The sequence below is a fragment of the Panthera uncia genome (assembly GCF_023721935.1).
Source record: "Panthera uncia isolate 11264 chromosome B3 unlocalized genomic scaffold, Puncia_PCG_1.0 HiC_scaffold_1, whole genome shotgun sequence".
Lineage (NCBI taxonomy): Eukaryota > Metazoa > Chordata > Mammalia > Carnivora > Felidae > Panthera > Panthera uncia.
In genome coordinates, this window is record NW_026057582.1 from 82,744,130 (window position 1) to 82,768,569 (window position 24,440).

General features: G+C 57.7%; 2 protein-coding genes across 10 annotated transcripts in view; both read right to left on the minus strand.

Annotated features, from left to right (window-relative positions):
• Window positions 1-576: 576 nt before the first annotated feature.
• ANKRD63 (ankyrin repeat domain 63) lies at window positions 577-3,961 on the minus strand. Its single transcript, XM_049613335.1, has one exon. The coding sequence runs from the start codon at window positions 3,119-3,121 to the stop codon at window positions 1,973-1,975; it is 1,149 nt and encodes a 382-aa protein (XP_049469292.1). The 5' UTR covers window positions 3,122-3,961; the 3' UTR covers window positions 577-1,972.
• Window positions 3,962-6,382: 2,421 nt separating this feature from the next.
• PLCB2 (phospholipase C beta 2) overlaps window positions 6,383-24,440 on the minus strand; it is a 22,176-nt gene continuing 4,118 nt past the window's right edge. Inside the window, exons 2-32 of one of the 9 annotated variants that reach the window (XM_049613322.1) lie at window positions 24,256-24,333; window positions 23,530-23,598; window positions 22,754-22,894; window positions 22,537-22,616; window positions 22,398-22,451; window positions 22,216-22,291; window positions 19,621-19,721; window positions 19,310-19,476; window positions 19,074-19,220; window positions 18,737-18,894; window positions 18,391-18,473; window positions 18,042-18,126; window positions 17,296-17,458; window positions 17,067-17,173; window positions 16,841-16,937; window positions 15,693-15,777; window positions 15,440-15,564; window positions 14,740-14,894; window positions 14,048-14,212; window positions 13,374-13,473; window positions 12,744-12,848; window positions 12,482-12,576; window positions 12,283-12,358; window positions 11,986-12,027; window positions 11,649-11,871; window positions 11,402-11,576; window positions 11,193-11,269; window positions 11,007-11,102; window positions 10,420-10,477; window positions 9,662-9,748; window positions 6,383-9,316 (exon numbers count right to left, since the gene is read on the minus strand). In XM_049613322.1, the coding sequence (XP_049469279.1) occupies window positions 9,113-9,316; window positions 9,662-9,748; window positions 10,420-10,477; window positions 11,007-11,102; window positions 11,193-11,269; window positions 11,402-11,576; window positions 11,649-11,871; window positions 11,986-12,027; window positions 12,283-12,358; window positions 12,482-12,576; window positions 12,744-12,848; window positions 13,374-13,473; window positions 14,048-14,212; window positions 14,740-14,894; window positions 15,440-15,564; window positions 15,693-15,777; window positions 16,841-16,937; window positions 17,067-17,173; window positions 17,296-17,458; window positions 18,042-18,126; window positions 18,391-18,473; window positions 18,737-18,894; window positions 19,074-19,220; window positions 19,310-19,476; window positions 19,621-19,721; window positions 22,216-22,291; window positions 22,398-22,451; window positions 22,537-22,616; window positions 22,754-22,894; window positions 23,530-23,598; window positions 24,256-24,333 (3,474 nt within the window). In that variant the 3' untranslated portion in view covers window positions 6,383-9,112. Of the gene's footprint in view, window positions 9,317-9,661; window positions 9,749-10,419; window positions 10,518-11,006; window positions 11,103-11,192; window positions 11,270-11,401; window positions 11,577-11,648; window positions 11,872-11,985; window positions 12,052-12,282; window positions 12,359-12,481; window positions 12,577-12,743; window positions 12,849-13,373; window positions 13,474-14,047; window positions 14,213-14,739; window positions 14,895-15,439; window positions 15,565-15,692; window positions 15,778-16,840; window positions 16,938-17,066; window positions 17,174-17,295; window positions 17,459-18,041; window positions 18,127-18,390; window positions 18,474-18,736; window positions 18,895-19,073; window positions 19,221-19,309; window positions 19,477-19,620; window positions 19,722-22,215; window positions 22,292-22,397; window positions 22,452-22,536; window positions 22,617-22,753; window positions 22,895-23,529; window positions 23,599-24,255; window positions 24,334-24,440 lie in introns of those variants that run through there. The other 8 variants (XM_049613320.1, XM_049613321.1, XM_049613324.1 and 5 more) reach the window with 8 other exon arrangements.

Sequence of the window (24,440 nt, forward strand, 5' to 3'; positions counted from 1 at the left end):
AGAAGTACATTGCCGTGATCCCAAGTGAAACCAGAAAAAGTCTGAACCCCGAGCCAGGGCGCCGCGAGGTAGGCGCAGCGCTGCCACCAGGGGGCACCAGAGATCACGTCCAGTGCGGGGTGGGGTGGGGTGGGGTGGCTGACTTTTGAGAGGCAGAAGGACTGGGAAGGTGTCTGACATCTATACAACCCCCACTCACCCCCCCCCCCCCTCCCCGACCCAACGTCTCAGCAGAGATCATTCTCTCTGGGCAGTCCCCTTAGAGTTATGGTGAGAAACCTTTCGTTCTGCAAAGGCGTTTTAGATCGACGCCTTGAAAAGCCCCCACCTCAGACGGGTTAGGCGCTGCACGCTCAACCTTCGGGGTTCACAAAAAAAGCCCCCAAACGCAGCCATCCCGCGGGCTGGGCGCACAGGTACCCGTGCTAGGGTTTCCGCAGGGTCCTAGGGCACGCGGTCACCCGACCTCCTAGAATCCCCCTCTTAGGCCAGCACAAAGAGGAGGCAGGGGAGGGGAGGAGAGGAAGGACCACGCCGGAAAAGGGCTTTTAACCACCTCTCCACGGTTGCCTCTGACTCACTAATCTGCCCAGTAATGAAGCTTTGCCCGGCCTGCGTCCCACGCGCTGGGGCAGAGGCAGGGGTCCTTGGTCTCGACCTCCAGCATCTACCATCCGCCCTGCCCTCCATTAACAGCCCAGCGAGAAGTAGGAGCCCTTTAACAGCCCCCTTCCAGCTCTCGCCAGAGTTTGATGTAATTTAAACCCGGACCTGCGGCTCGTGTGGGCTTCCCGACTCCCTCGCGCCGCCGTTCAACGTAGCAAACACTTCAGTCAATTATCCCCCTCGCAGAGCTTCTATTTAAAGAGACATTGTCAGGTTCTTAAGCCTCGGATCAGACCCGCTGCTTTCTGCTTCATATACAAAGACTCAAAACACGAGTTCTTTGAGGATTGGAAGAAATACAATTAAGCCAAGCCTTCGCAACCGTTCCACCCTGCGGGAGCACCCACATGGCACCCACATGCGGGATGGGGGGAGCTGGGAGGTGGTGGGGGCGGGGAAGTGCCAAGTCCTTTCATTTCAGGCCTCTAACAGCAGAAGTAAGGCTGGGTCACGAGAGACACGACCTCAAAGATAAAACTCAAATGCCCCCGAGCTGAAGTACAGGCTGGCTCAGGTGCTGGGAGCTGGGCTGGGTAGGGGTTAGTGTGGGGCAATGACCCCCCATCATCAATGAAGTTGAATCCTGGGTCGGCCAGAGGCACAGGGAGCTGGAATCACCCAGGAGCTGTTTCAGAAGACAACCAGCATTCAATACCAAGGCCTCTGCCACCCCCAAATATGCTCTCATTGTCTGGAGGCAGAAGTTTCTCCCCAGAAAAACGTAACCTTCAGACTCCTTCACAATCAGCCCTCCTGTCCAGAAGGGCTCAGAGGCCAGTCTCCTTGCTCTCCTTCTCCAACACTTAAGAGGAAGGGAGACTTAGGTCACGCGAATTACTGTCTTATCACTACCCAGAGGGGGGAGGCTAGGCCTTTGTTCTACAAGTCAACTCTTCTGCTGCCTGGCTACTAGGGTGTGGGAGACTGGCCAGGAGGAAGTGTCCGGGCTGGAGTCCCACAAGACTCAGAACTGAGCCTTAGGGCTCAGAGTAGGGGGTCCATCTTCCTGGCTGGAAGGCTGTAGCATGTGGAACCAGTCTTCTACTCTTCCTCTTCCAGGACAGGAAAGGTAGGCTGTAGGGAAGGCGAGAGACCTAGGCAGGGAATACCAACAAGCACAAAAAAGAAATAAAATAGGGGCTCTTTTCAGAGAGAGGGTTGGTAAAGGTCTTGCCTTGGCAGTGGGGGACAGGTTCTGGATCACAGGCCGGGAAACTGCCAGTTAAATGAAGGACCTGGAAGAGAGAAATCCCAGTGGAGGTGAGACATTAAGAGCAGGGGGTGCAGGGCTCAACCTCGACGCTGTTTACCGCTGAGAGTGCAGCACCATGGCCTCTGTGCCTGCCTGCCAAGGCTGAGGCCCAGGCCCCGAGTGGGGCAGAGCGTTGGCCTCTAACTCTGCGCCCCTCTCGGGCCCTGGTGCCTCCCCGACCAGGCTGGGGATGTCTGGAGCTGTGGAGCGTCGGCGCAAACCCAAACGGCCAGAGCCGGGGCCGCCCTCCGGGTGGGGGCTAAGGCCAATGGGGGCTTGCACTAAGGTCGGAGGCACTCCCTCCAGCACCTCCTGCGAACGCCACCTCCCGGTCCCCGAAGACTGGGGCGACTGTGGTCGGGCCATCAGGGCTCCTGCCCGCAGACGAGCCGCCTCCTCCTCGGTTACAGCACCCAGCGCCAGGCTCATGCTCCGGCCCAGCTCGGGCCTGTCGCTGCCCTGTGCTCGGTGCCGGCCAGAGCCCTTGCCCCCTGACCCTGCCTCGCCACCGTGACCGTGGCCGCCGGCCGCTCGCGCAAAGCGCGCCAGGAGAGGCCGAGGTAAGCGGCGAGGACTGGGTCGTCGACGCTCGGGGCTGGGCGCGGGAGCCGGACGGCCAGGGGGGCTGTCGGAGTTGGAGCCCCGGGCCGCGGCGGCGGCGGCTGCGCGGCCCCAGGGCCCGGTGAGGGCTTGCACGCAGGTCCCGTGGCCGCGGGCGGCGGCCAGTTGCAGCGCGGTGAGACCCGCTCGGTTGGTGCGGTCGAGGCGCAGGCCGAGGCGGCGGAAAGAGCGCACCAAGAACTCGAGCACCGCCCCATGGCCGCACGCCGCCGCCCACATCACTGGGCTATTGCCCGCCGAGTCGGCCGCCTCCGGGTCGCCGCTGAACTGCACCAACAGCTGCACGGCGTCCAGGTGGCCGCGCTCGCAAGCCAGGCTGAGTGCCGTGCGGCCGCGCTCGTCCCGCAGGTTCACTGCTGCACCCTGCTCCAGCAGTAGCCGCACGAAGCGCGCGCGCAGCGCGGGGTCCGGCAGGCCCACCGCCACCATGAGCGGCGTGCGGCCCTGCTCTGCGCGGCAGTCGATGATGCTGCGGTCCAGCGCATCCAGCACAAAGCGGGCCAGGTGCACTTTGCCCGCCTGCATGGCCTCCAGGAAGGTGCGCGTACCCGCTCGGGGGCACAGGTCCTTGGGCTTGAGCATGACCCCGGCCGCCGCTCCCAGGCGGCCCAGCAGCTCCGCACGGGGGCGCCCCTGTTCCCGCGCCCCGCCGGGCTCTGGGCCCCGCTGGTGCTCTGGTTTGGCTCTCTCCGCGCGTGGGCGGCTGCAGCCGAGGGTCCTGATGTTCCCAGTCTTTTGCTCCCGCGGCTTCCGCTGCCCCGCCGCTCCTGAGCCGCACGCCTGGCGTCTCGCTGCTCCTTCCCTGAGCTTCCCGCCTGGAAGTGTAGGTTGCTCGCTACTCTGAGCTCCGCTCCTGGCCCGCTACAAGACTACGAGAGCGAAAGCTCGGCCCCTTTCTGTCTCTCCCGCTGTTTTCCGCGTGTCCGGTGCCCCTCCGTCCCTCGTGGCTTGGAGCCGCGCCACTCACCCGCACCCGAGGCAGCCCCCGCTCCCCTGCTGAGACGGTGGCGCCCGCCGAGCGCGCCTGCCTCCAGCCCTGGCGGGGCGCGCCGCTCCTTAAGCTGCTGGCGCCGCTCCTCCGCCTCCTCCCTGCTCGCGGGGGCCGGGCCGCGCCGGGGCGCTTGCTCCTTACTTGGGGGGCTCAGCGGCGCTGGAGCCGCCGCAAGCCTGCACACCTGGCTTTATAGCCTCGGGGGTCTCCATGGCAATGGCTGCCCTGGAAGCGGGCTGAGCCTTCAGGGCAGGAACGCACGCGGCGGGGGAGACCGCCCCTGACCCCCACCCCTTTGTGGGCCACGAAGTCGGGGAGCGGCTCCTCCTCCGCGCTCCCCTGGGGCTGCGGCGGCAGTTGTGGGGCGGGGGTGGCGGCTGCTGCTGGGGGCCACATGCAGCAGGCCAGGCCAATCCCAAAGTCACAGTCGTCTTTCCTCGTCTCCCCGCCCTCCGCCCCCCCCCCCCCCAAGAGTCGGTGCTCCTGGCTCCTTAGAAACTTGGGACCTCGGACCCGTCGGGGAAGACGGAGGGCTTCTCGCTGCCCCCAGCGGTCCGGGTGGAAGGAAATGGGACCCCAAGAGGGCAGAACTGGACCATAAGCGAGCTGGGAGTTGGCGGCGAAAGGCGAACTGGAAGTAATTGCGGGGCGGGGGAGGGGGTATCTGCGCTGCGCACGGGGTGGGGGGGCGCTCATTCTGGCTGAGAACTGCCACTCGAAGTGTAGCGAATCACGCACTCACACACAATTGTTCTTCCCGCACACGCTCACTCTGAGCGGGGGTGGAGGGGAGAGTGTGCTCTCCAATCTCCGACGTCTCCAACCCCGACCACGCGCCCGATTGCCAGCTCCCGGCGGCTGACAGGCACAGGAGGGAGGAGCCGAGACGCGCGGCCCGAGCCGGAGCCTGGAGTGCTGCAGCCTCGTGAAGAGTTCCCTGGCGCCGCCACCCCGGAAAATGCGAGGGACAAACACGCAAGGCTCCCCTACGGTCCTCGCCTCCCTCCTGAGCACAAAACCACCCCCAGACCACAGGGCTCTGGTTTTGACTACTAGCTGACCCGTTTGAAAGGGAAGAAGAGAGCTCGAGTCAGGGAGGTGTGGAAAAACCACGGCAACCCCACTCGCTCCTGAGATGAAGGGCCGAGGTGCTGAGGCCTTGGTTGAGGGGAGTCTGGGCTCCTCAGAGACGCTGTGGGGTGGGAGTGGGGGGTTTGGCTGAGAGGGTAGTTGTGTGTGTAGGGGGGATGAATAGGGGGAAGAGAATCAGGTACCAGCTTCAGAATTTACTGAGACTTTTCATGAGCCAAGTATTGTGTTCGCAGTTGCGGGGAAACACAGAAGTTCAGTTCTGGGTAGAAGAGACCTTCCCTCCCAAGCAGGGAAGACAAGACCCGGACAAAAAAGTAGAGGCTATCACCAAGGGCTCAATACATAGGTTAAATACAAAACTGAGACAGTGCTCAGAGGAAAAGGTGGAATTGTGGGAAGGAGAAGGCTCTGGAGGAAGTCTGAAGACAGGACTTCTGAGGTGGTCTTCAAGCCTGTGGGGGATCTGGCTGCTAGGAAATGAGGAAGACATTCCAGACAGGGTTACTGAGGCCAGGCCAGGAAGCAAGAAAAACACCTGTAGGGGACAGTATTGAGGGCTGCTTTACTGAGAACCTTCCTATAGAAGACAGGAAATTAAGGGAATCATAAAGGTGTCCTGAGCCTGGGCAGAGCATTGATAGTATGCTTTGCAGCAGGAGCCGCCTGTGGAAAGGTTCTGGGCAAGGAGAGGATTTGCCCTTCCAGAAAGAAGACAGTGGGCTCAGATGGGTGAGTGGCAAAGTGCACATTGGGCCCTGCACTCCAGGCTTCTTGCCTTTCTCCAGCTCCCAGGCTTCAGGGATGCCCACTGGCATCCTGAGCCCAGCTATGGGGCTGGGACTCCCACACCCCTCTGTTCTGGGCGGTGGCGGTGGTGGTGTGTGTGCATGTGATATATACCTGTACACACTGTCAAGCTCCCACTCCCTTTATCTTCTCTCATTTTTTAATCCCTCTGCTCTGCCCATTTTCTCTCCTGGTGTCACAAAAAGGGCACAGCATTTGACATTGGAGTTAAGTCACAGCTTGAAGGCATTTATTAGCAGTGTGGCTCCAGGCCTGCATTGTCTCATCTGCAAAATGAAGCCGACAATACTAGCCCTGCCTACTTCTGGCAAGATCAAACTAGAGAGTGTCAGGGAAAGAGCTACATGGTTATTCAGAGTGTAGAAAATCCAAACTCGCCCACCCCAGACATGGGGGCCCCTCCTGGGGTGTCGCCTCAGGGTGAGTATAGACTCTCCAACCCCAGTGGGGGTGCAGGAAAGCTCTCCCCCTCCTCAGCAGAAGAAAGGCTTTCCTTCCCTTCATGACTCAATTCCCCTTTTTGCAGCATGAGGGAAATTGCTTTCTTCCCTCCTGTTTCCAGAGTCGGGGAAGGAGGTAACCCTGGAATCTGCATGTGGCAGGCCCACCTGACAAGCCAGGCAGCGACACACCCCAGGTAGAGGAGAGAAGCAGTGGGAACATGGAATGGGTCATTGCTCTGTCCTAAAGAACCATGGACTCCCTCCTCATTGGGGCTTCCGCCTCTGTTCCTGGGATGGATGGAGACAGTTCCAGGGAAGCACAGGAGTCAGAGGTTCCTGTCAGGGCCTCCACCCTGGCTTGGCAGACAGCGCCATGCTGGCCACTCTTTAGAAGGAGCAGCCAGTGCATTTGCCCCATCTGTCATCACCAAGCCAGCCAGGCCTGTGGCGGGTCTCAGGCCCTGGAGCCCTAGCTCTGACTTTTCCGTAGGCTCAGTAGGTTCTGAGCAGAAAAGAAATAGCAAAACTGGCGGGGGGGGAAAAAGAGCTGAGACGGTGCTGCAGAGCAGAGGCCCCAACAGCCAGAATTAGAAGCTGTCGCTTAGGGAGCTGAAGGCTGACAAGAGATGGAGCTGAGGCAGGGAGCAGGCAGGCACTCCACACTCTCCTCCCCTCCACCTGCTGAGCCTCTTCCCCCAGGCAGGCCCCAGGCTGGCAAAAGAGCTTCCTCCCAGAGGCGCTAGGCTCAGGTCTGCAGTCTGTCATTCTGTCTGCAGCCAGCGCCCCTCCCAGACCCCTTTCTTTCCCCCTCAAGTGTCACCAGCCCCCTCACCCTGTCATGTTGCACCAGCTCAGCAGGGTTGGGCCAGGTGGCACACGCCTGGGAGATCCAGAGAGCCGGGGAGGGGGTGGGGGGTGTAGGGGGTGGGGTGAGTCAGCAGGGGACTCTAGTATCTGAGTCAGCAATGGGACTGGGAAGGGGCGGGGACCCTTCTCTTCATGTAAAAGGTGAAACTGAGGCATGATGAATGGACGGGGAACCTTGCCCCAGCCCCACAGGTACACAGCAGGAATTCACCAGCTCAGGGCCCTGAGGGAAGGCATCAACCTCTCCTCTGCACATCCCCTACAGCCAGAGATTAACTCATCTCCAGGGCCCAAAGACTATGACATTTTCCCAGGGGGGCACCTTGCCCTTTTTCCAGAGGACAGAAAGCAGGGAGGTGGGTATCTGGGGCTGGCCCCCAACCTGCTATGCAGAGGCCTCTCCAAGAGGCAGGATTGCATTTCCTTCCCTATTCCTGGGCTTCCCAGCTCCACACTGGGGCCGGGAAACTGCCTGGTCTGGCTGAGAGGCTCAGGGAAGGCAGCTTCTCCTTCCCTTCAGCAGTCTCAGGCAAAAACAGGGGACTGTCCAGTTGACTCTATTTGGCACTGGCTCTGGCTTATGCCCACGTGCCTGGGTCAGTGAGCTCGTCTAGCCTGGATCCTCATCCCTACACGGTTCTACCCCTGGGCTAGCAGGGAGATGGGGCAGTGGAGTGCCCAGCAGGAGAACTAAAGACAGCACACTGCTCTAGGGTACAAGTGTCCCACCCTTGGCTGTATCCAGTGTGTATGCAGGCTGGACGTGTCAATGACAGGCCTTACTGCTGTGAATGAGCAGGACCCCTAGTCTCAACCTGCAACCCGGGAAGGCTGAGATCCCAGAGGTCCAGCACCCAGAGGTATGTAGGGTGGTGGCGGTGGTTCTGTTTATTTTTCGAAGGCACAGGTGCTCAGAGCTAATGGCATTTGTTATAACTCTCTGATAAGAAAACAACCTCTTCCCAGAATCAATCCCCACCTGGCTTCTCCCAGGCCAGTGCCTATTCCCATTTGGGATTTGGGACCATGCCACAGATGCGGCGAACAGCTGCCCACAAGCCCCTGTCGAGCAAGTGTTGGGTTCAACCATAACTACCACGGGGGCCTAAGAATGTGATCACTCTAAGTCTGCCTAAAGGGGCCCAGGTGGCCTGGAGGTTCACAGCTCCCCAAGAGGGTGGGGGGCACCTTTGCAGTAGGCTCTTCTGCTGCAAGCCCTGAGGGTGGAGACAAGGAAAGCCCACATCTGGGGGCGGGTGGAGAAAAGGAGTGACCTCATTTTCCAGTGGTTGTGGCATCAGACCTGCCAGAAGGGGAAGTGAATCCCCTTCGTGCCCAGAGGCAGGGCCATTCCTTTCCACTGGGCTCTGGAAGGGACTTCATCCTGGGGTTCAGCTCCCAAAGGGTTTTTTTATTTTATTCCCCAGGCTGTTTCATTTCAGGAGCATACTACCCCTGCCTCCCATTTCTTAGCTGTAGAGCAGAGACCAGGCTTAGGCAGGAAATATTGGGACAGGGTTCTTTTCAGTAGCAGTAAGAAGGGGAAAAAATAAATAAATTTCATAAAGGCAGGAGAGAAAATGATACTGACCTTGTCAGGCAGCCTGCGTGGGGGTGCATACTAGGAAGTAACCACCCCCCGCCCCCAGGCCTAGAAGAGTGTTCCAAAGGCCTTCCTTGGCCCCTCCCTGCAAGCCAGAGGCCCAGTGTCTCAGAGACCAGACATCTGAGGCAGCTTTTCCATGTCAGCCTCCCGTCCCCCACAGGCAGGAGGCCAGGGAAGGGACCTCAGCCTGGGATCCCGGAAGCAGCTGTCCCCAGGGAGCTTGGAGGTAGTGCCAGGCTCCACATCAGGGAGCTGACAAGGAGGCCAACTCAGGACAGGTCTGAGATGGGGCCTCACAACAGCAGGGTTTGGAGTTTGGTCCTGCTTGAACTAGAGGTGCTAGAGTGGAGGTTCCAGGTGGCCAGACCTAACCCTCCAGGTGAGAACAGTGAGTCCGGAGTGGGGCACCAATGGTTGCTCACTAGGAAAGGTGGAGTGCGGCCAGGACCCCATTTCCTGCCTCCCAGTCCATATTCTTGTGTCCTCAACGAATCTGTGACACTCATTCAGAGGAAGAAGTGAGGGATGAAGAGCAGGAAGTCCGACTGGAGAGGGCCTCTAAACCCAGACAGGCCCCTGCCCTGATGGTACCAGGTTCCTGCCTCCTCCTCCTCCTCCAGCTTAGCTGGAGGAGGGGGCTCCAGAGTCCAAGGGAGCCCCAGCTTCCAACAGCCTTAGAATGCGGGGGCCTTTCCTCCCAGGGGGATGGAGCCACATCCCAGAAAAGAACGAATGTCCTTACAGAATGTCCCAGTGGGATGGGGGCATCAGAGGCGACTCTCCTGGGCATCTGCCTTTGCTGTGAGTGGGTCCTGCTCACACAGCTCCTTGAAGGCCCCAAAGGATCTCTCAGGCTTGTCCTTGGCCTCAGAGGGGAAGCAGTCCCTGAGGCAGGTCCTCACTGACTCCTTCACCTCGGCCTCCAAGCCCTTCATCCTGGCCTCGTACTCTGCCAGTGCCTCCTGCTGGAACTGTGGGGACAGCAAAGACCACCACCTGTCTCAGAAGGGGCCAACCGCCCACTCTCTGGACAGTCAGACAAGGAGATGCCCAGTCTGTTCAGAGCTCCCAGGAGACTGGGGTGGGAGGTGGAGGGTAGTGGAGACCATCAGGGAACCTCTCAGGGAAGGGGGTACCAACCAGGCAAAGAGATGTATAGAACTACCTCCTCTTAAAGGGCCCCAGGACCCCGTGGGAATCGGGGCCTGTGGTCCACCAGTGAAGGCTGAGTCCCCTTCCCCTCACCCCATCCCCTGACTGGCAGCTCCCCGGGGCAGGCCAACTCTGCTGGTGGCCAGTGTAGTGGTCCCTGTCACCTGCTTTTCCATCTCCCGGATCTGCTCCAGGCAAGCTGCCTGCTTCTCTTCCAGCTTCTCCTGGTGCTTCTCCAGGTTCTCTGTCATCTGGGTGGGAGTGAGAGGCAGGGAATCAGGATAGCACAGACAGGCAACCTGGCTTGGAATCCAGCTACAGTCCCAGTTAACCAGCTGTAAGACTGGGGACAAATTTGTTACCCTTCAAACAGTTCTTTCAAATTTGTAAAATGAATAGTGTGTCTTGCTGGATTGTGCAGGAGTGTATGAGACGGTTCAAGTCAAGTACCTGGTTGAGAGCCTGGTATGAGGTCAGGTCTCAGTAAAAGCGAGCTGTGTTAGTGTTGTTAATGGTCCTGGGGGGGGGGCGGTTAGGTCCATTCTCAGCAGGGTTTTCCCTCCTTTTCTGACTTCTCGGAGCCTCAGGAAGCCCCCCTCACATCCCATCTTCCCCTGGCCATCTAGCCCCTTAACATTTCCATCCAGGGTGATTGGCCACAGACAGATCCCCTTAGGCTGGTACCCCACCCTCCCACAAAGGCCAGAACCACATAGCCTGGGGACTCCTCTTCCTCTTCATTGTCTCCTCCCATCCCTAGCTGCAGGGCCTGCTCTGGACTGTGCATCTCTTAAAGGCAAAGTAAAGGCCTGGGACCACCCCTTCCCTTCTATGTAGTGTGTGTGTGTGTGTGTGTGTGTGTGTGTGTGTGCGCGCGCGCGTGCGCATGTGTGTGTGTATGAAGGACACAGCTCTTACACACCTGCTTGATGGTTTGCACCACCTCCTGAATGTGAGAGTTGTTAATCTCTCTCTTCAGCCTGTTGGGGTGATCAGAGTTTCAGAGAGGGCAGGGGGCCCCTAGGAAGAGTTGAATGAGACCAAGTCTCCTCAGGGTGTAGACAAAATGAGAACTCCACCCTAAGAGCAGAACCAGCCAGAGGGGGTAATCATGGGGACCTAAGGAGGACTTGAGGGGCCACTGGGAGCTCCAGGGACTGTCTGAGGAAAGGGCTTCCTCACTGAAGTGCACTGTCCTACAAGGTGTGTGTGTGGGGGGGGGAGCTACTGTCCCAAGGTTGCACCTCCCTCTTTGTATGATTGGTTTTCCCTTAAATTCTCCTTTCTGAGAATTTTGATTCTCCTTTCTGATGGCTTCTGTGTTTTGCCTAAGGAGGACACTCTGATCAGAGGTGACAGAAATGGGATTAACTTTCGAAACCCAGGGGACAGGCACATCTCTGGAAAGTAAGTCAGGATCCACTTGTAGACAGGCCCCCTCCCACCTGGAGTGGTCCCTTCTCAGACCGGCCCTGGAGTCTGAGGCCTGGGCCTCCCTCCAGGGCTCACCTTTCTTGAGCCATCTTGTCCGAGGTGACTTTGACCATGGCCTGGATCCGCTCTATCCTCTTGGCCTCCAGCTTTTTCTTCATCTCTTTGGTATCACTGCAGAAAGACAAGCATCAGGAAGATGTTCTGAGGGGCCTGAGCCCTCCTGGGAGATAAGAGTCAGGCATGGGCGGGAGGCAATCATACGTCTCCAAGGTCTCCTTGAGGGTCTTCAATTCCGCAGCCTGCTTCTCTCTGGCCAGCTCCATCATCTTGGCGATTTGCTGCGGGAGGTGCGGGGGGGGGGGGCGGTTGTGCAAGGATGAGCTTGGCTAGAGGAGCCCTTTGCTGTGAGGCGGTGGGGACGGGGTGGTGTTGGTTGGGTTGTGGCTCCCTCCCCTCCCCCGCCCGGGCACCTCGGCCACGTGCTGCTCCTTGCGCTTCAGGATGCACTCGTACCGCTCCTCGCCCTGCTGCAGCAGCTCTAGCTCCAGGCGGTCCTTCAGCTCCTGCGCGCGCGCGTCCGCGCCCTCGGGGCCCTCGCGGCCCTCGCTCGGCGCGGCCCCGGCGGCCTCCTCGCAGAGCGGGGTCCTGTGGAGGCCACGTGTGGGGACAGGCCCTGAGCCCGCCTCGGAGGACAGGGCCCGCCGCCGCCGCCCTTACCTCTTCTTGCGGGAGCCCTTGCTCGCGCCGAGCCTGCGGCCCCCGCAGCCCCCCGGGCCCGGTGGCCCCAGCTCGGCCAGCTGCGCCGCGCCCCTCTGCAGCAGCTCCTCCCAGCGCCGCGCGCCGCGCCGCTCCAGGTCCCGCAGCTCCTTCTCGTGCCGCCGTTGCAGCTTCACGACGCCCTTCAGCTCCCGCAGCTCCTCCGGGCTGGCCGTCCGTGGCTCTGCGGGGGCCGGGGTGAGGTGCGCCGCCTCCCAGATCCCCCCACCCACCCCCCAGGAGTCTAGGACCCTTCCCAGACTCGTTCCCAAGATCACTCGGACTCAGCAGGCCTTACCCGCAGCTTCTTTCACGGCCTCCTCCCTGGCCCTGGCCCCGGCTGCTGCAAGAGCCACAGCGTGGGCTGAGAGGTGCGGGGACGGGGATTAGTTCTGTAGCCTACTCTCCCCTCCCTGGGGGGTGGGGGGGGTGGGTGGGTGGCATTATGGGCCCCCTGTAGCGCACTTTCCTGGCGCTGCGACTTCTCACACAGTTGTTCCCATCCCAGGTGAAAGTCTATTTTTGGGGGATGCTGTGGGTACCGCTGGAGAGGTCGAGGCCCTTCGAGTCTGTGGGAGGACCCTGCAGTGCTTACCTGCAGACCCGTTGCTCAGTGGGGCCAGTGCCCCATTGACGTGGCCGGCGACTGGACTCCCGGGTGGGAAGGGTTTCTGTGTAGGGAGAGCAGATTCGGAACATAGCACCAACATCTCTTGGTCTTTCAACCTAGGACTCTGCCTCCTCCCTCATCTTCCCTCCCAGAGGGCAAAGCTCCTGAACCAGGCAGCACAGACCTCAGGCAGAACTCCTATGGCTTCCTTGAGCTTCACAGACTTCTTATCGTGGGCACTGAAGAACTTGATGGGATTGGCAAGAGCCACGGTGAGATCTGGGTGCAGAGGGGCATTACTGGCCTGGTATGGAGATGTACCTGGAAGCCTCCCCCATCCTCACCTACCCCAGGATGCCCTGTCCTGCCCCACTCTGGAGGCTGGCTTGAGGAGGGGGAGGGGGAGTGAGTGGATCCCGGCTCCCAACATACTAAGGGCCTCCTACCTGCCCAGGTGTCAGGTACATAGTCCTTCATCTCCAGGAAGACAAAAAGCGCAGGCATGGTAAGGGCCATGTTGCTCTCGCTGTGCAGGCACAGATGGTGGTAGCCTGTTGGGCATGGCAGGGTGGGCAGTAAGCCATGCTCATTGCTGCCCAGCACTGCACAGGAGCAGCTAGGTACTCAAGACTCCTGGCTTTAGAGTCAGAGAGGCCAGGGCCTGAGTCTGATTCTGTACCTTCCTGGTTGTGTGACCTTGGGCAGATTAGTTTAAATCTCTGAGATTTTCCTCAGCTGTGAAATGGGGTGACTAGGGTCTACCCATGTGGTTATTGTTAGCATTAAGTGAGAACGTGTTATAAGCCCTAACTCATTTTAAGTGCCCAGTAAGTATCAGCTACTTGGGAAATTCCCCCAGTAGTTCCAGAATATTACAGACATTCTGATAGGTGGGCAGAGGCCCCACCTCTGTCAGTTTCCTATTCTTGCCTCATTCCTTAGGGCTGATAACTTGAGAGGGTTAGGTAAGGTCTCAGGGCCACCTCCCTGAAGCAGCCCCACCCTCTGGACAGGCTCCTAATACTGGCCTTCGTCTCAGACTGGCTGACAACAGCAAAGAAGGACTCCATCCTTACCAGAATTCAGGGCATTAATGGGGATGATGCGGTGTCCAAGAAATCTGTTGCCTTCCTCCATTACAGCCACCCTGAGGGAGGCCAGCTCAGGCATCAAGATCTAAGGAGAGTTCGGGACAGGACAAGCTAGGAGGTGGCCAACCTACCCACCTCCCTAGCTTCAGAAGTCTTAGTGTCAGTGTGAGAACATGGCAGGTGTTACCAGATTTGGCACACTCTAGGCCACACACGTAGGCATCCTCTCAGCTCATGCCATGGCTGGTCCACGCAGGGGAGAAGGGCTGGGTATGCAGCCCAGGGCTCGGGGGTCCTGGTGCAGGCAACCCTTGACAGCCTTGCCAATGAGCATCCAATGGGAGCAGAGCAAAAGACCCTCACCATTCCGTGGCATTCTGTACCCTCGACTGGGAGTTCACATTTCTGCCTCTCATCCTAACATGAACATACACACATACACACGCACACACACACACACACACACACACACACACACACACATGCACGCACCTGCTCACAAATTTCTGTAAACGCGGATTTGGGACTCTTAAAAATCAGGAAGCCATGGGGGGAGGGGAGGGGAGAGGATGAAGGAAGTCCCTTTATTTAGTTCCTCTTTTCTATAAGTAGAGGCCAAGAAGTAGGGACAGACCCCAGCCCCTGCCCTAGGTCCACACCTTCTCAAAGACAAAGGGCTCCTCCTTCCAGACAGGATTGATAGAGTTGGCACTGGGTGACAGCTTGGTGCGATAGCGCCTCTTGGGGTCCCCAGGAAGGCCAAACAGCTCCACTTCGACATAGGTGCGCACACTGCGTTCTGACAGGAACTGGCCAGAGATCACCTAGGGGTGGGGGCCCATGGGAGGCCGGCGTCAGCTCCCCCACCCAGGCCCTTCCCTAGCACCTGGGGCCTCCAGCTCCTGTGGCTAAAGCATCCATTCTTGCATACTGTGAAGAGCCCCATTCAGCTGGGGCTGTGTGGCTCAAGGGTTACAGCTAAGCTCTTGGCGACCAGGTGCTTCCAGCATTCAGGGAAGAAGTGTGGGCCTCCCCACCTCCCTCCTGGGCAAGGAAGGAACAGCGCCCTCCCCCAGGGCCTGGGGCTCCTGTGGACCCACTCTGCCTACTCTTCTCCCCTCCCCCATCCCAGCCTCAGCCCTTCCCCTTGGTTTCCATGGGGACCAAGAGGCAGCTTCCAGTGCTGAGGAGGAGGCAGTTTCCAAGGCAACTTGCTACTGCACGAACTGGCTTGGGCTGAAGTTTTCAGGATATCAGGGGAGGGGGGTTGGGAGGGGAGGAGTAGAGCTCTCTGTGTCTTTCTCCTCAAGTCCCCAGCCCTCCCGGCCACTTGTCCACCTCAGGGCCTTGCCGTAATGGAGAGGGTGGTGGCTACCACCACATCGATGCGGTCCACTGAGAAGGGGTTGAACTGCTTGTCTGGCCGGCGCATGAACTCATGCTTGAGGAGGTAGCCACTCTGCCCATTGAACTCAAACAGCGCCATGTTCTGCTGCATGGGCAGGTCTGGGGGGACAGGGGCACTCAGTGAGGAAGGCCCGGCCCTCGGTCTGCACCCAGTCTCTGTGTCCTACATTTCTCAGCCTCTCCTATCTTGTGAATGGGGCACTTGGGCTGACTGTGAGAATGAGGGTCTCTCATGACCTAGCCTGTTCCCTTGGGGTGTCTCATCTCTCAGGAAAGCTCCACAACCTGGAGTCAGCAGGAACAAAGCCACGACCAGACCACAGTTCGCTGTGGAAGTTGAGGCCAGCGAAGCAGGTGTTTCGATGGGCCCATTCAGGCAGAGCAGCCAGAACCCACGCCAGCACCCTGGCACCTTCACATACATACCCGTACACGTGCAATCATACAGGCATGAGCTAATGCATTTAGATCCCTGACCGCTCACACACCTGCACGTGCTCCCACAGCCTGAACAAACATCAGGACACTGATGTTCTAAAGACACCGAGCTGTTCTAAAGACCGCCCCCTCCCCACAGGGATGGGGTGAAGGTGGGAGAGGCAGGGGGCAGGGGAAGGTTCTCAGGGGCCTAGGAGTACCCTCACCCATCGTCTGGAAGTTGAGGGCAACCATCTGGCAACCAGCATTCCAGAACATCTGGGGCATGTAGTTGGAGGAGTCCATGCGGGTGCCCTTAGGGTAAATGCGGCTCATCTGGCGCTTGTTGTAGCTGCCTCAGAGTTTAGGAGCCCGGCCGAAGGCTGCCCACACCAGGAGGACCCAACAGCTCCTTCTGAAGCCCTGTCCCCAACCCTGCACCCCCACCAGGGACCCTGGCTATTGAGGCCTCAAGGATACTCCACAAACTGCACCGAGGCCTTGGAGAGCAGGTCATAAGCCTTGAGCTCTGTGAAGGAGGAGATGACATAACTTCGGTTCTTCTCTGTGTCGGAGAGAAAGGGCAGGGGGCCCATGTCAGGCTGTCCTCCTCCCTCCTTCCTCCCCTCCCTTTAGGCTAGCTCCCTCCAGCACAGAGATCCCTTCAACGCAGCATTTCTACTGAGGCCCAAGGGCTTAGGGGGCCAAGCTGATGTGCAGATCCATGTGAGTAACGGTGTGCTGGGGGCAAAGGGTATATGTGGGAGACGTGCACAGGGATGGGGTGTGTGCCACAGTCCTGCAGAGTGAGGGGTGTGTGCCCTGGATGGTACAGGAACATGCTGTGATATGCAGACAGTGAGCATGCAAGTTATATCTGAACATGAGGGCTGGGGGCAGGGGAGGGAGGATATACATCAAGGATCGGACACGCCATGGCTGAGCACAGGTGAGTTTGCAGGGTGCGGGTCCAGGAATGAGGAGTCAATGTTGCAGAGGTACACACTGCACAAGTGTGTGCAGAAAGAGGTGTTTACATGGGGGGCACGCCCAGAGGATGAGGGGAATGCATTATGCCTGTGTCAGGAGAAGTTGAACAGCATAGGTGTGCACAGGAAGGGAAGGGTGCAAGGGGCAGATGTGCACTGTCCCTTGCCTCTGCCTTTGGCCCTTCCTGGGAGTTCTCCTGCCTGGGGTGGGGAGATAGGAGGTGGGGGAGGGGACAGGGCTCCTGGGCTTGGGCCAGCCCGAGGCTCCGTTCATCCCTGAGAGCCACAGCACCTGCAGAAGGCTGCAGGAGCCTCAGGCCAACAGGGCTAAGATGGCCTGTCATAAGTGGCCTGCCTGTCACGGACACACTCCAGAGCATTCTGGTAGGTGCCAAGTTTCTCACTACAGTGCCGGCAAACTGGGAGCCGCTGCCACGTAAACAAGCCCTTTGCCTGACTCCTCTGCTGGCTATTTATAGACAGGGTCCCCAAGTCCAAGGAAGTGGGGGGGGGGTCCTTCTTCCTCTTCTCCCTACCCATCAAGCTGCTCTGCTGTCAGGATGCACTTCTTAAGGGCCTTCTCCTGAATCTGGCCTCGTCTCCAGCTTACCACCTTCTTCCCGCTTCATGCTTACTTACGGGCAGAGAACTCAAAGGAGATGAACTTGGTGGGTTGAATGTAATTCACTAGGCTGGACATCTCCTCATAAGCTGTCACCTCCAGGCCCGCTGTGCCCTAGGGAAGAGAGGGGAGGGTGGAGAAGGGGAGGGCAGGTACAGAACCCAGGGAGGTGGCCCCCTGCCCGCACCTGGAGGGCTCCGCAGAGGACACAGCAGAAGGGGCTCTGGGCTGCCCTCTACACACCTCGTCCGACTGCATCTTCTTGATCTCTTCCTCATTCAGGCTTCCCAACTCCTCCTCCTCTTCCACCTCTTCCTCCTCCGGCTCTGTTCCTTCTTCACCAGCCCACGCTGCCACACGCAGCTCCGTGAGCACTGGGGCCTGGGGACCCCATACATCCCCTCCAGGCCCAGCCCCTCTCTCCCCCTCCAGATGCTCCCCCTCCCACACCCCCTCTCCCAGGCCACCTCACCTGTGCCCTCACCCACAGAGGCACTGGGTGGGCAGTCGCCGTCAGCCTCCCCACCCGGCTCCTTGCTGGGGGATGCTGGGCCAGAAAACTGGTTCTTTTTGTTCTTGATGAGGATCTTGCCTCGGAGATCCTCGGGGCTGGGCAGGGGGATGCCTGGTTTCAGCTGAGGGAGAAGGGAGAGGGGAGAGGGTCAGTACCAAATCCTCCCCTTCAGGGTGCAGTCTCAGCAACTCTGTACCCGACCTGTGCTCCATCTGGCCCGCCTGCTTCTCCAGCCTCTCATCCCATCGTATCCTGTTGTGTGCTGTGCTCCTGCCTGACCCAACGTACACAGTTCCTCAGACAACACTCTTCTTGCCCAGCTGCTAGAATACTCTTTCCCCACCCTCACCAAAATAATCCAGTTTCCCCCTCAGATTTCAGCTTAGCCATCCCTTCCTCCAGGAAGACTTCCCTGATCCCCAAGTACTTCCATAGCAGCCCCTGGTTGTGATGACCTGGCTACTTGTCTGTCTCCCCACCAAAAGGTAAGCAACCTGAGGGCTGGAACTGTGTCTTTGTCACTAACATAGCCCCAAAGCCCAACACGGTGCCTGACACATGGTAGATGATAAGATTCTGGTCCCACAATCTTCCCAAATAAACCCCAACAACTTCTGGGAATATCTGCCTCCTTAACCTGGCCTTGACCTTGCCCTGGGCCCCCAGCCCCCAGGCCCAGATGCCCCACAGCAAATTCCACTCACTGGGAACTTTTCCAGGGGCTCTGTGAGTAGCATGTCCCCAAACATCGTCCGGCAATACTCAGCCATCTTGGCCTGTTGGCGGGGTCTGCAAGGAGCAGAAGTGGGTAGGTTTCAGCAGCTCTACCCCCTTCTTGTCCATCTTTTTGGGCCCCTGACCTGGGTCATCAGGGGCACAGGAGGTCAGGGAGGCAGGGACACAGACAGGAGAGCCTGGGGTCCCAAGGAACTTATAAAACCCGGGAGAGAGCTGGAGGGCATGGCTAGAGGTGGGGGACAGTTGGGAGAGGGCAGCTACAGGCAGGAGATGGGGACAAGAGAGAGAATGAGGCCGAACAGGTCTGATACGTACGAGTCCACATGGTTTTCAAATGACAGGATGACAGGATAGGGGGAGGTCTTAAAAGCACTTTCTGCAATGGCTTCAATTGCTTCCTGGAGGAGAAGGGGGCCCAGCCGAGAGGAGGTCAGTGCTCCAGGCCTCCCACCCCCAGTGGAACCCATCCCTACTCCCCAGTTTCAGGACACACACAGAACTGGAGGGCCACTGCTGGCCCTGTCTCCTCTGGTCCCCTCTAGTCCCTTCACTGGTCAAGGCCTCCCACCCCCCCCTCCTTTCAACTGCACCCCCAGAGAATTTATGGCCCAGGGCCCTTCCCTAGTGCCACTGCCTCCAGCTTCCACACACTGAGTCTGACCTTGAAATAGATGTCTGTGGTCATGGTAAAGCCGTGGGTGATGATGGGCTCCTCATCAGGGGGCCTGCCCTTCCAGCAGTCCAGCTCCACGCAGCGACAGCCAGCCAGCAGCACCTGGCGGTACATCTCTGCCGAGGAAAGGCCAGAGAACTGGCCAGCTGCACCAGAGCAAAAGGGAGAGTCAGGGGCTTCACCAGAGGCCGGTCCAGCTCGTCCGAGCCCTCTCCAACACAGTCTGTCCTTTTGCAGCCTGTGGGCGATCCCTGCGAGGGATGGATTCAGGGAACAGGAGCAGCCCCCGTAAAAGGAGAAGTCACAGTGAGGTCACCCTGGTCACCTGTCAGGTAGGTGTTGTGTGAGGAGTTGATGAAGTAATGGTTGAGTGGCTGTGTCATGTCTTGGTAGAGTATCAGCTTGTCCTGGGCCAGCACACTGTTCTCCGGCCCACAGAGAAACCACACCATGCCCTCAGGTGACAGCTGGCCTGGGGGGCAAGGGAAAGCTGTCAGGGCTACAGCCCAGCAGCCAGAGCAGGTCAGGCCCACAGGGATGAGGGGCTCCCTTAGTCCTCACCCCTCTGCACGTTGATTGCACTGGGCTCGTACTTGTCGATGAGGCCCCGCACTTGGTCAGGCCGGGCGGGCGGAAACAGCAAAGAGTTGAGGCGGGAGTCCCTCTGTTTCTGGTTGATGAATTTGGTCAGGTGCTCCTTGGTCATGTAGGGCTTGGCCTTGGCATGGCTGCAGGCCAGAGAGGTCTATAGCCCCTGGGCCGGGGAGCACGGACCACCGCCTCCTCCAGAGAAGCCACCTAATTCCCAGCATGACAAGTGGGATTTTAGCCACCACCCCTTCCCCATGCCCAGCCCAGCTAAGGAAGCTCACTAGGAAGTGAAGATCTCATCTATTTCTGGCCGAGGACAGAGGCTCATGAGGAAACTCTTGTAGACGGATTCTGGGAAGTCCTCAGGATTGATGGCATCATTCTGGGGGGATAGTTACCTGATCATTCCTGTCCCACCTTCTCAGTGCTAAGACCCACAAATGAGGCCCAGCCCTGCGCAAGGGGGCCTGTCAGAGGGAGGGCTCAGGGTGGGCCGAGCAGCATCAGGTACACCCCCAAGCACTGGCTTCTCAAGGTGCTGGTTGCTGAGCAGAAAGCATGCTTAGCTGGTTTGCCTTGCCTCTGAACTTGGACACAGGCTAGACCCTTGGCTGGGGCAGGATCAGAACTAGGGATGACCAGAGCAGGGAGGAAACAAGGTTAGCAGCAAGTGATGCTGCTGCCAGAGCAGTGAGCTGTCTTCGTTTTTTTTTTTTTTTTTTTTTTTTAAGTGGAGGACAACTTTTCCAAAAGATGCAACTTGAATATAAACAGTGCGCGGAACAGCAGGGCCCCCAGATGCACGAAGCAAAAACCAACCAAACTGAAGTGAGAAATAGACAGTTCAACGATAGTAGAGACACCAAAGAGCCCAAGGAACAATAACAAAAAAGACAAACTGGACTTCACCCTAATTAAAAACTTTTGTGCTTCAAAGCATACCATTGAGAAAGTGAGAAAGTCCACAGAATGGGAGAAAATACTTGCACACCGAATGTCTGGTAAAGGGACAACTCAACCAGCAAAGAGACAAACAACCCAGTGGAAAGACAGGCAGATTTGAATAGACATTTCTTCAAAGAAGATATGCAAATGACCAGTAAACACATGAAAAGATGCTCAGTCTCATTAGTCATTTGGGAAATGCAAATCAAAACCACAATGGGATACCACTTCACTCCCACAGGATGACAACAATTTTAAAAAGACAGACAACAACAAGTGTTGGTGAGGAAACTGTAACCCTCGTACATTGCCGGTACGATTGTAAAATGGTCAGTCGCTTTGGAAAACAATCTGGCAGTTCCTCAAAATGTTAAATAGACAGTTGCCACACGACCCAACTATTCTACCTCTAGGTATAGAGAATTGAAGACATACGTCCAGGCAAAATCACGCACACGAATGTTCACAACAGCATTATTCAAAATAGCCGAAAAGTAGAAACAGCCCAAATGTCATCAACTAACGAACATACATAAGCCACATGTGGTCTGTCCAAACTACGGGATATTACTCAGCAGTAAAAAGGAATGAAGTACTCATGCGTGCTACAACATGGAAGAACCTCGAAATCCTCACGCTAAATGATTGAAGCCTGACATATTGTATCTTCCATTTACGTGAATGTCCAGCTTAGGGATCTTTATAGAAGCAGAAACTGAAAGTAGACTAGTGGTCTCCAGGGATACTGTGCCTTTGCATTTCATCCCAGAAAAACCCAACCCATGTCTTCCAGGATCATACAGGAAGGCCAACATCAGTCATAGTTTGGAGCAGAGGGTCTGAACAAGAGAGCCAGCCCGTATCTCCCTAAGCCTGGGTCTTGGACCCATCAGCTCCAAGCAAAGGTAGGTCAGTGGGTCCTAGCAGGACACAAGGAGAGCTGACAAATAAGGGGGACTTAGCCAAGGTGGGAGCTCAGGAGGCAGGAGAACAGGAGAGGGGATGTGCAGCAAGCAGTACCGGCTGCAGGGCCCTCTGCAGGAGCCCATTTCCACCCTGTCTTTAACCCTATGCTTGCGTTCCTGTGACTGACTACATCAAGGAGTCACTAGCTGTGCCTGGAGGGGGAGTAGTCTTCCAAGGACCCATGTGGACAGGTGATCGATGAGGTCTTTGTTTTATTTATTTATAACATAACAATTTCTTATCAGGAGACAAAACTCCATGGGGTGCAAGCAGTGCCCCCCATGGGCACAGGGGACTGAGATCCACTCCCCTACCCAGGCAGGAACACTGGGCTCGGGCTGCATCTGCCCAGAGGGCTCTGGCTGCATCTGCCCAGAGGGCTCCTTTTTTTGTAATCCATGTAAGGCCCCTCATGGGGTGACCCTGCATACAGCTTGTAATTTTAAATTATTTAGCCAGAAGGGGAAAAATGTTTTCCTGTGTTAAGCTAAAGGCTGTGTCCTGGCAGCTTCAATGCTTGGTCTGTTCCTCTCCCCACACTGCACAACTAACCCCTTCTCCATATTTCAGACCCCTGCAGATTGTCCCCATCCTTGCTGACCTTATCTCCCTCCTCTAGGTGAGAACTTTCACTCTCACCTTTCATTCCAAGGCTAGAATGGGGATGCACCCACCTGCTTGCCCTGAACACAGTCCACCACCCACTGCCCGCACAGCCACCCAGGAGTAGGCAGTGTAGACCAACCTGTTCTGGATCCAGGCACCTCACCCCCACTGCCCCGGTCCTGTCTCTGTGCCTAGTATCAGAAGCCGGTGCTCTAGGGTTAACTGGCTTTTGGGGCTATTGGCCGGGCTGTGCCATCATCCCTGCCTTCACCACCTCCGACCAGACCTGGCCACACTGGGCCTCTTGTCACAGCCAGCTCAGGTGAGAGGGGGTGGGCTGGGGCAGAAGAACCACTCACCTTGCCTTTGGGGAGGTGGCAGGAGCTGAGGGCAGCTTCCACCCGCTTGCGGTCAGCAGGAAACATCTGGAAAAAACTGAAGGAGCAGAGAAAGGCACCAGGCAAAGACAGGGGTCAGACCTGGAGAGGAAAGGCTTTGAGGAGCTGAGCCGAAGTGTGGGAAGAGATTTGGGGAAACTCACTTCTTCACAGGAATCTTCCCTTCGGGATTGAGCTGCATCTTGAGCTTTACCAGGCTGGTGGGGCAGAAAGCATCTCACTTAGGCCCTGAGGCTGGCACACTTAACCCCACACACCAAGGCCGGGCAGACAGGCACTTACATTTTGTCCAGGAAGGTGCTGCGAGAGGCATTGGCTGTCAGCGGGTGCTTGACCAGAGCCAGTACATCTTCAGCCCAGTTCTGCAGGACCCCAGGGCACCGCAGTCAGACCCCTGACCACACAGGTGCCCTCAACCCCTGCAACCCTGGCCTGTCTCGCGGGAAGCCCAGGCTACCCCAGGTGCCCACCCCAGGCCAGGTGTGCCCCCACCATGCACCTGGCCCACGTTCTCCTTGTAGGAGACAAAGTTGTGGAAGGTGAGGTCCACCATGTCAGGGCCAGACACCACAGTGAGTGTCTTTAGCAGGAAGTTGTTGTCAGGAAAGTCCATGTTGAAGACATCCCGGAGCTTCTGGCTCTGCAGCAAGCAGCGACACGGGATCAGAAGTATGCCCCCATCCCTGCCCACTGTGGCTCTCCTTGTCCCTCCCCCTCAGCGTTTGAACTATGACCACCCAGGGCGGAGTCCCATCCCCATCTGAGGAGTCATGGGCCTCCGCTCCTTCCCATCCCCGACTCCAGGGGCCGGAGTGGAGATGGAGAGCCCACAGGAGGAGATTAACCTAGCCACAGGGCCTGGGAGTCCTGTGTATTTTGTTTGCCACTTTTCATTTGAAGATGAATTCTCAGGTCCCAGTCTCATGGAACCCAGCTTCCCACCAATCCCTTCCTCCATTTTTCCTACTGGCGTTAGGCATATATAGGCAAACCAGATGGGGAGGGGGTGGGCACAAGCAGTACCACCCAAACAGTCCAGGGTGCTCTAGGGGCAGGAACTGACCACACGACATGTCTGTTTATGGTACCAAAGCTCTGGAAAGCTCAGGAGCAGCCATGTCCCTTCCTCCGCTCTGGGATGAGGCCCTGCTACCCAGTCTGGGAACTCTTCCCCTTGCTCCAGAGATTAGGCTTCCCACACCCACAGGGACTCCTGCGTTGACCCCACAGAGCTTGTGGCCATGTTGAGACTGGGATGCCACTGGGCCCACCTACCTTGGGTATCTTGGCAAACTTCCCAAAGCGAGTATCCCTGATGCTGGTGATATCCAGAAACTCTATCTCCTGGAGGGTGTCCCGGTAGGAGCAAAGAAGGGATGAGAACAAAAAGGTCGGTCAAGAATGAAGAGCAGAGAGGAGGGAACTTCCAACATCCCTTCACATCTTGACCAATTGCCTTCTGTAGAAGCCAAGACTATCTGGGGTGGCCTGGACCCTACCCTTCCCTTCTCACCAATCAGGTTCTCCCCACTCATAGGAGCCTCCTCCCTTCCTGTGTCCATTCCTTCCCTGGCCATTCAAGTTACTCAGGACATATAGCCTGTGGTCTCGCCCATGCTATCCTGGATTCTCTCCAGGTTCCACTCCCTTCCCTCCATCCAGGTACTGAGACCCTATTTAATATTTCTGAGCCCCCAGTTTACCCAGAATAACAGGTAGAGAACCCGCCTTCAGTGGCAGTACTTTTTCCTTTCTCTCTCTTTCTCTCCAAGGGATGCTAAGTCTGGAACATCTTGGCCCAAGGCAGCCATGGTTGGAGTGACTGCATCCTCCCTCCCAAAGCAAATAGCCTCCGCCCACAGGAGATCCCCCAGAGCCACCCTTCCAGGTCTTTTTGTATTCCCTGAGCATTCACACCTCCACCCCTACATTATCAAAAGGTTGCTTTGACTCAACAGATCAGCAGGAGCTCAGGGCCATGGTAGGTAGGGGCTGCTTCACCTTACTCTGATATGTCCAATATAAGTAGTAGCCCTTGGGATCCACCCGGAGGATAACCGGGGAGGCTATTGTGGTTTCCTATAGACAGAAGTGGGGAGGGAAGGGAGGGAGGGAGGGAGGGAGGGAAGGGAGGGAGGGAGGAAGGAAGGAAGGAAGGAAGGAAGGAAGGAAGGAAGGAAGGAAGG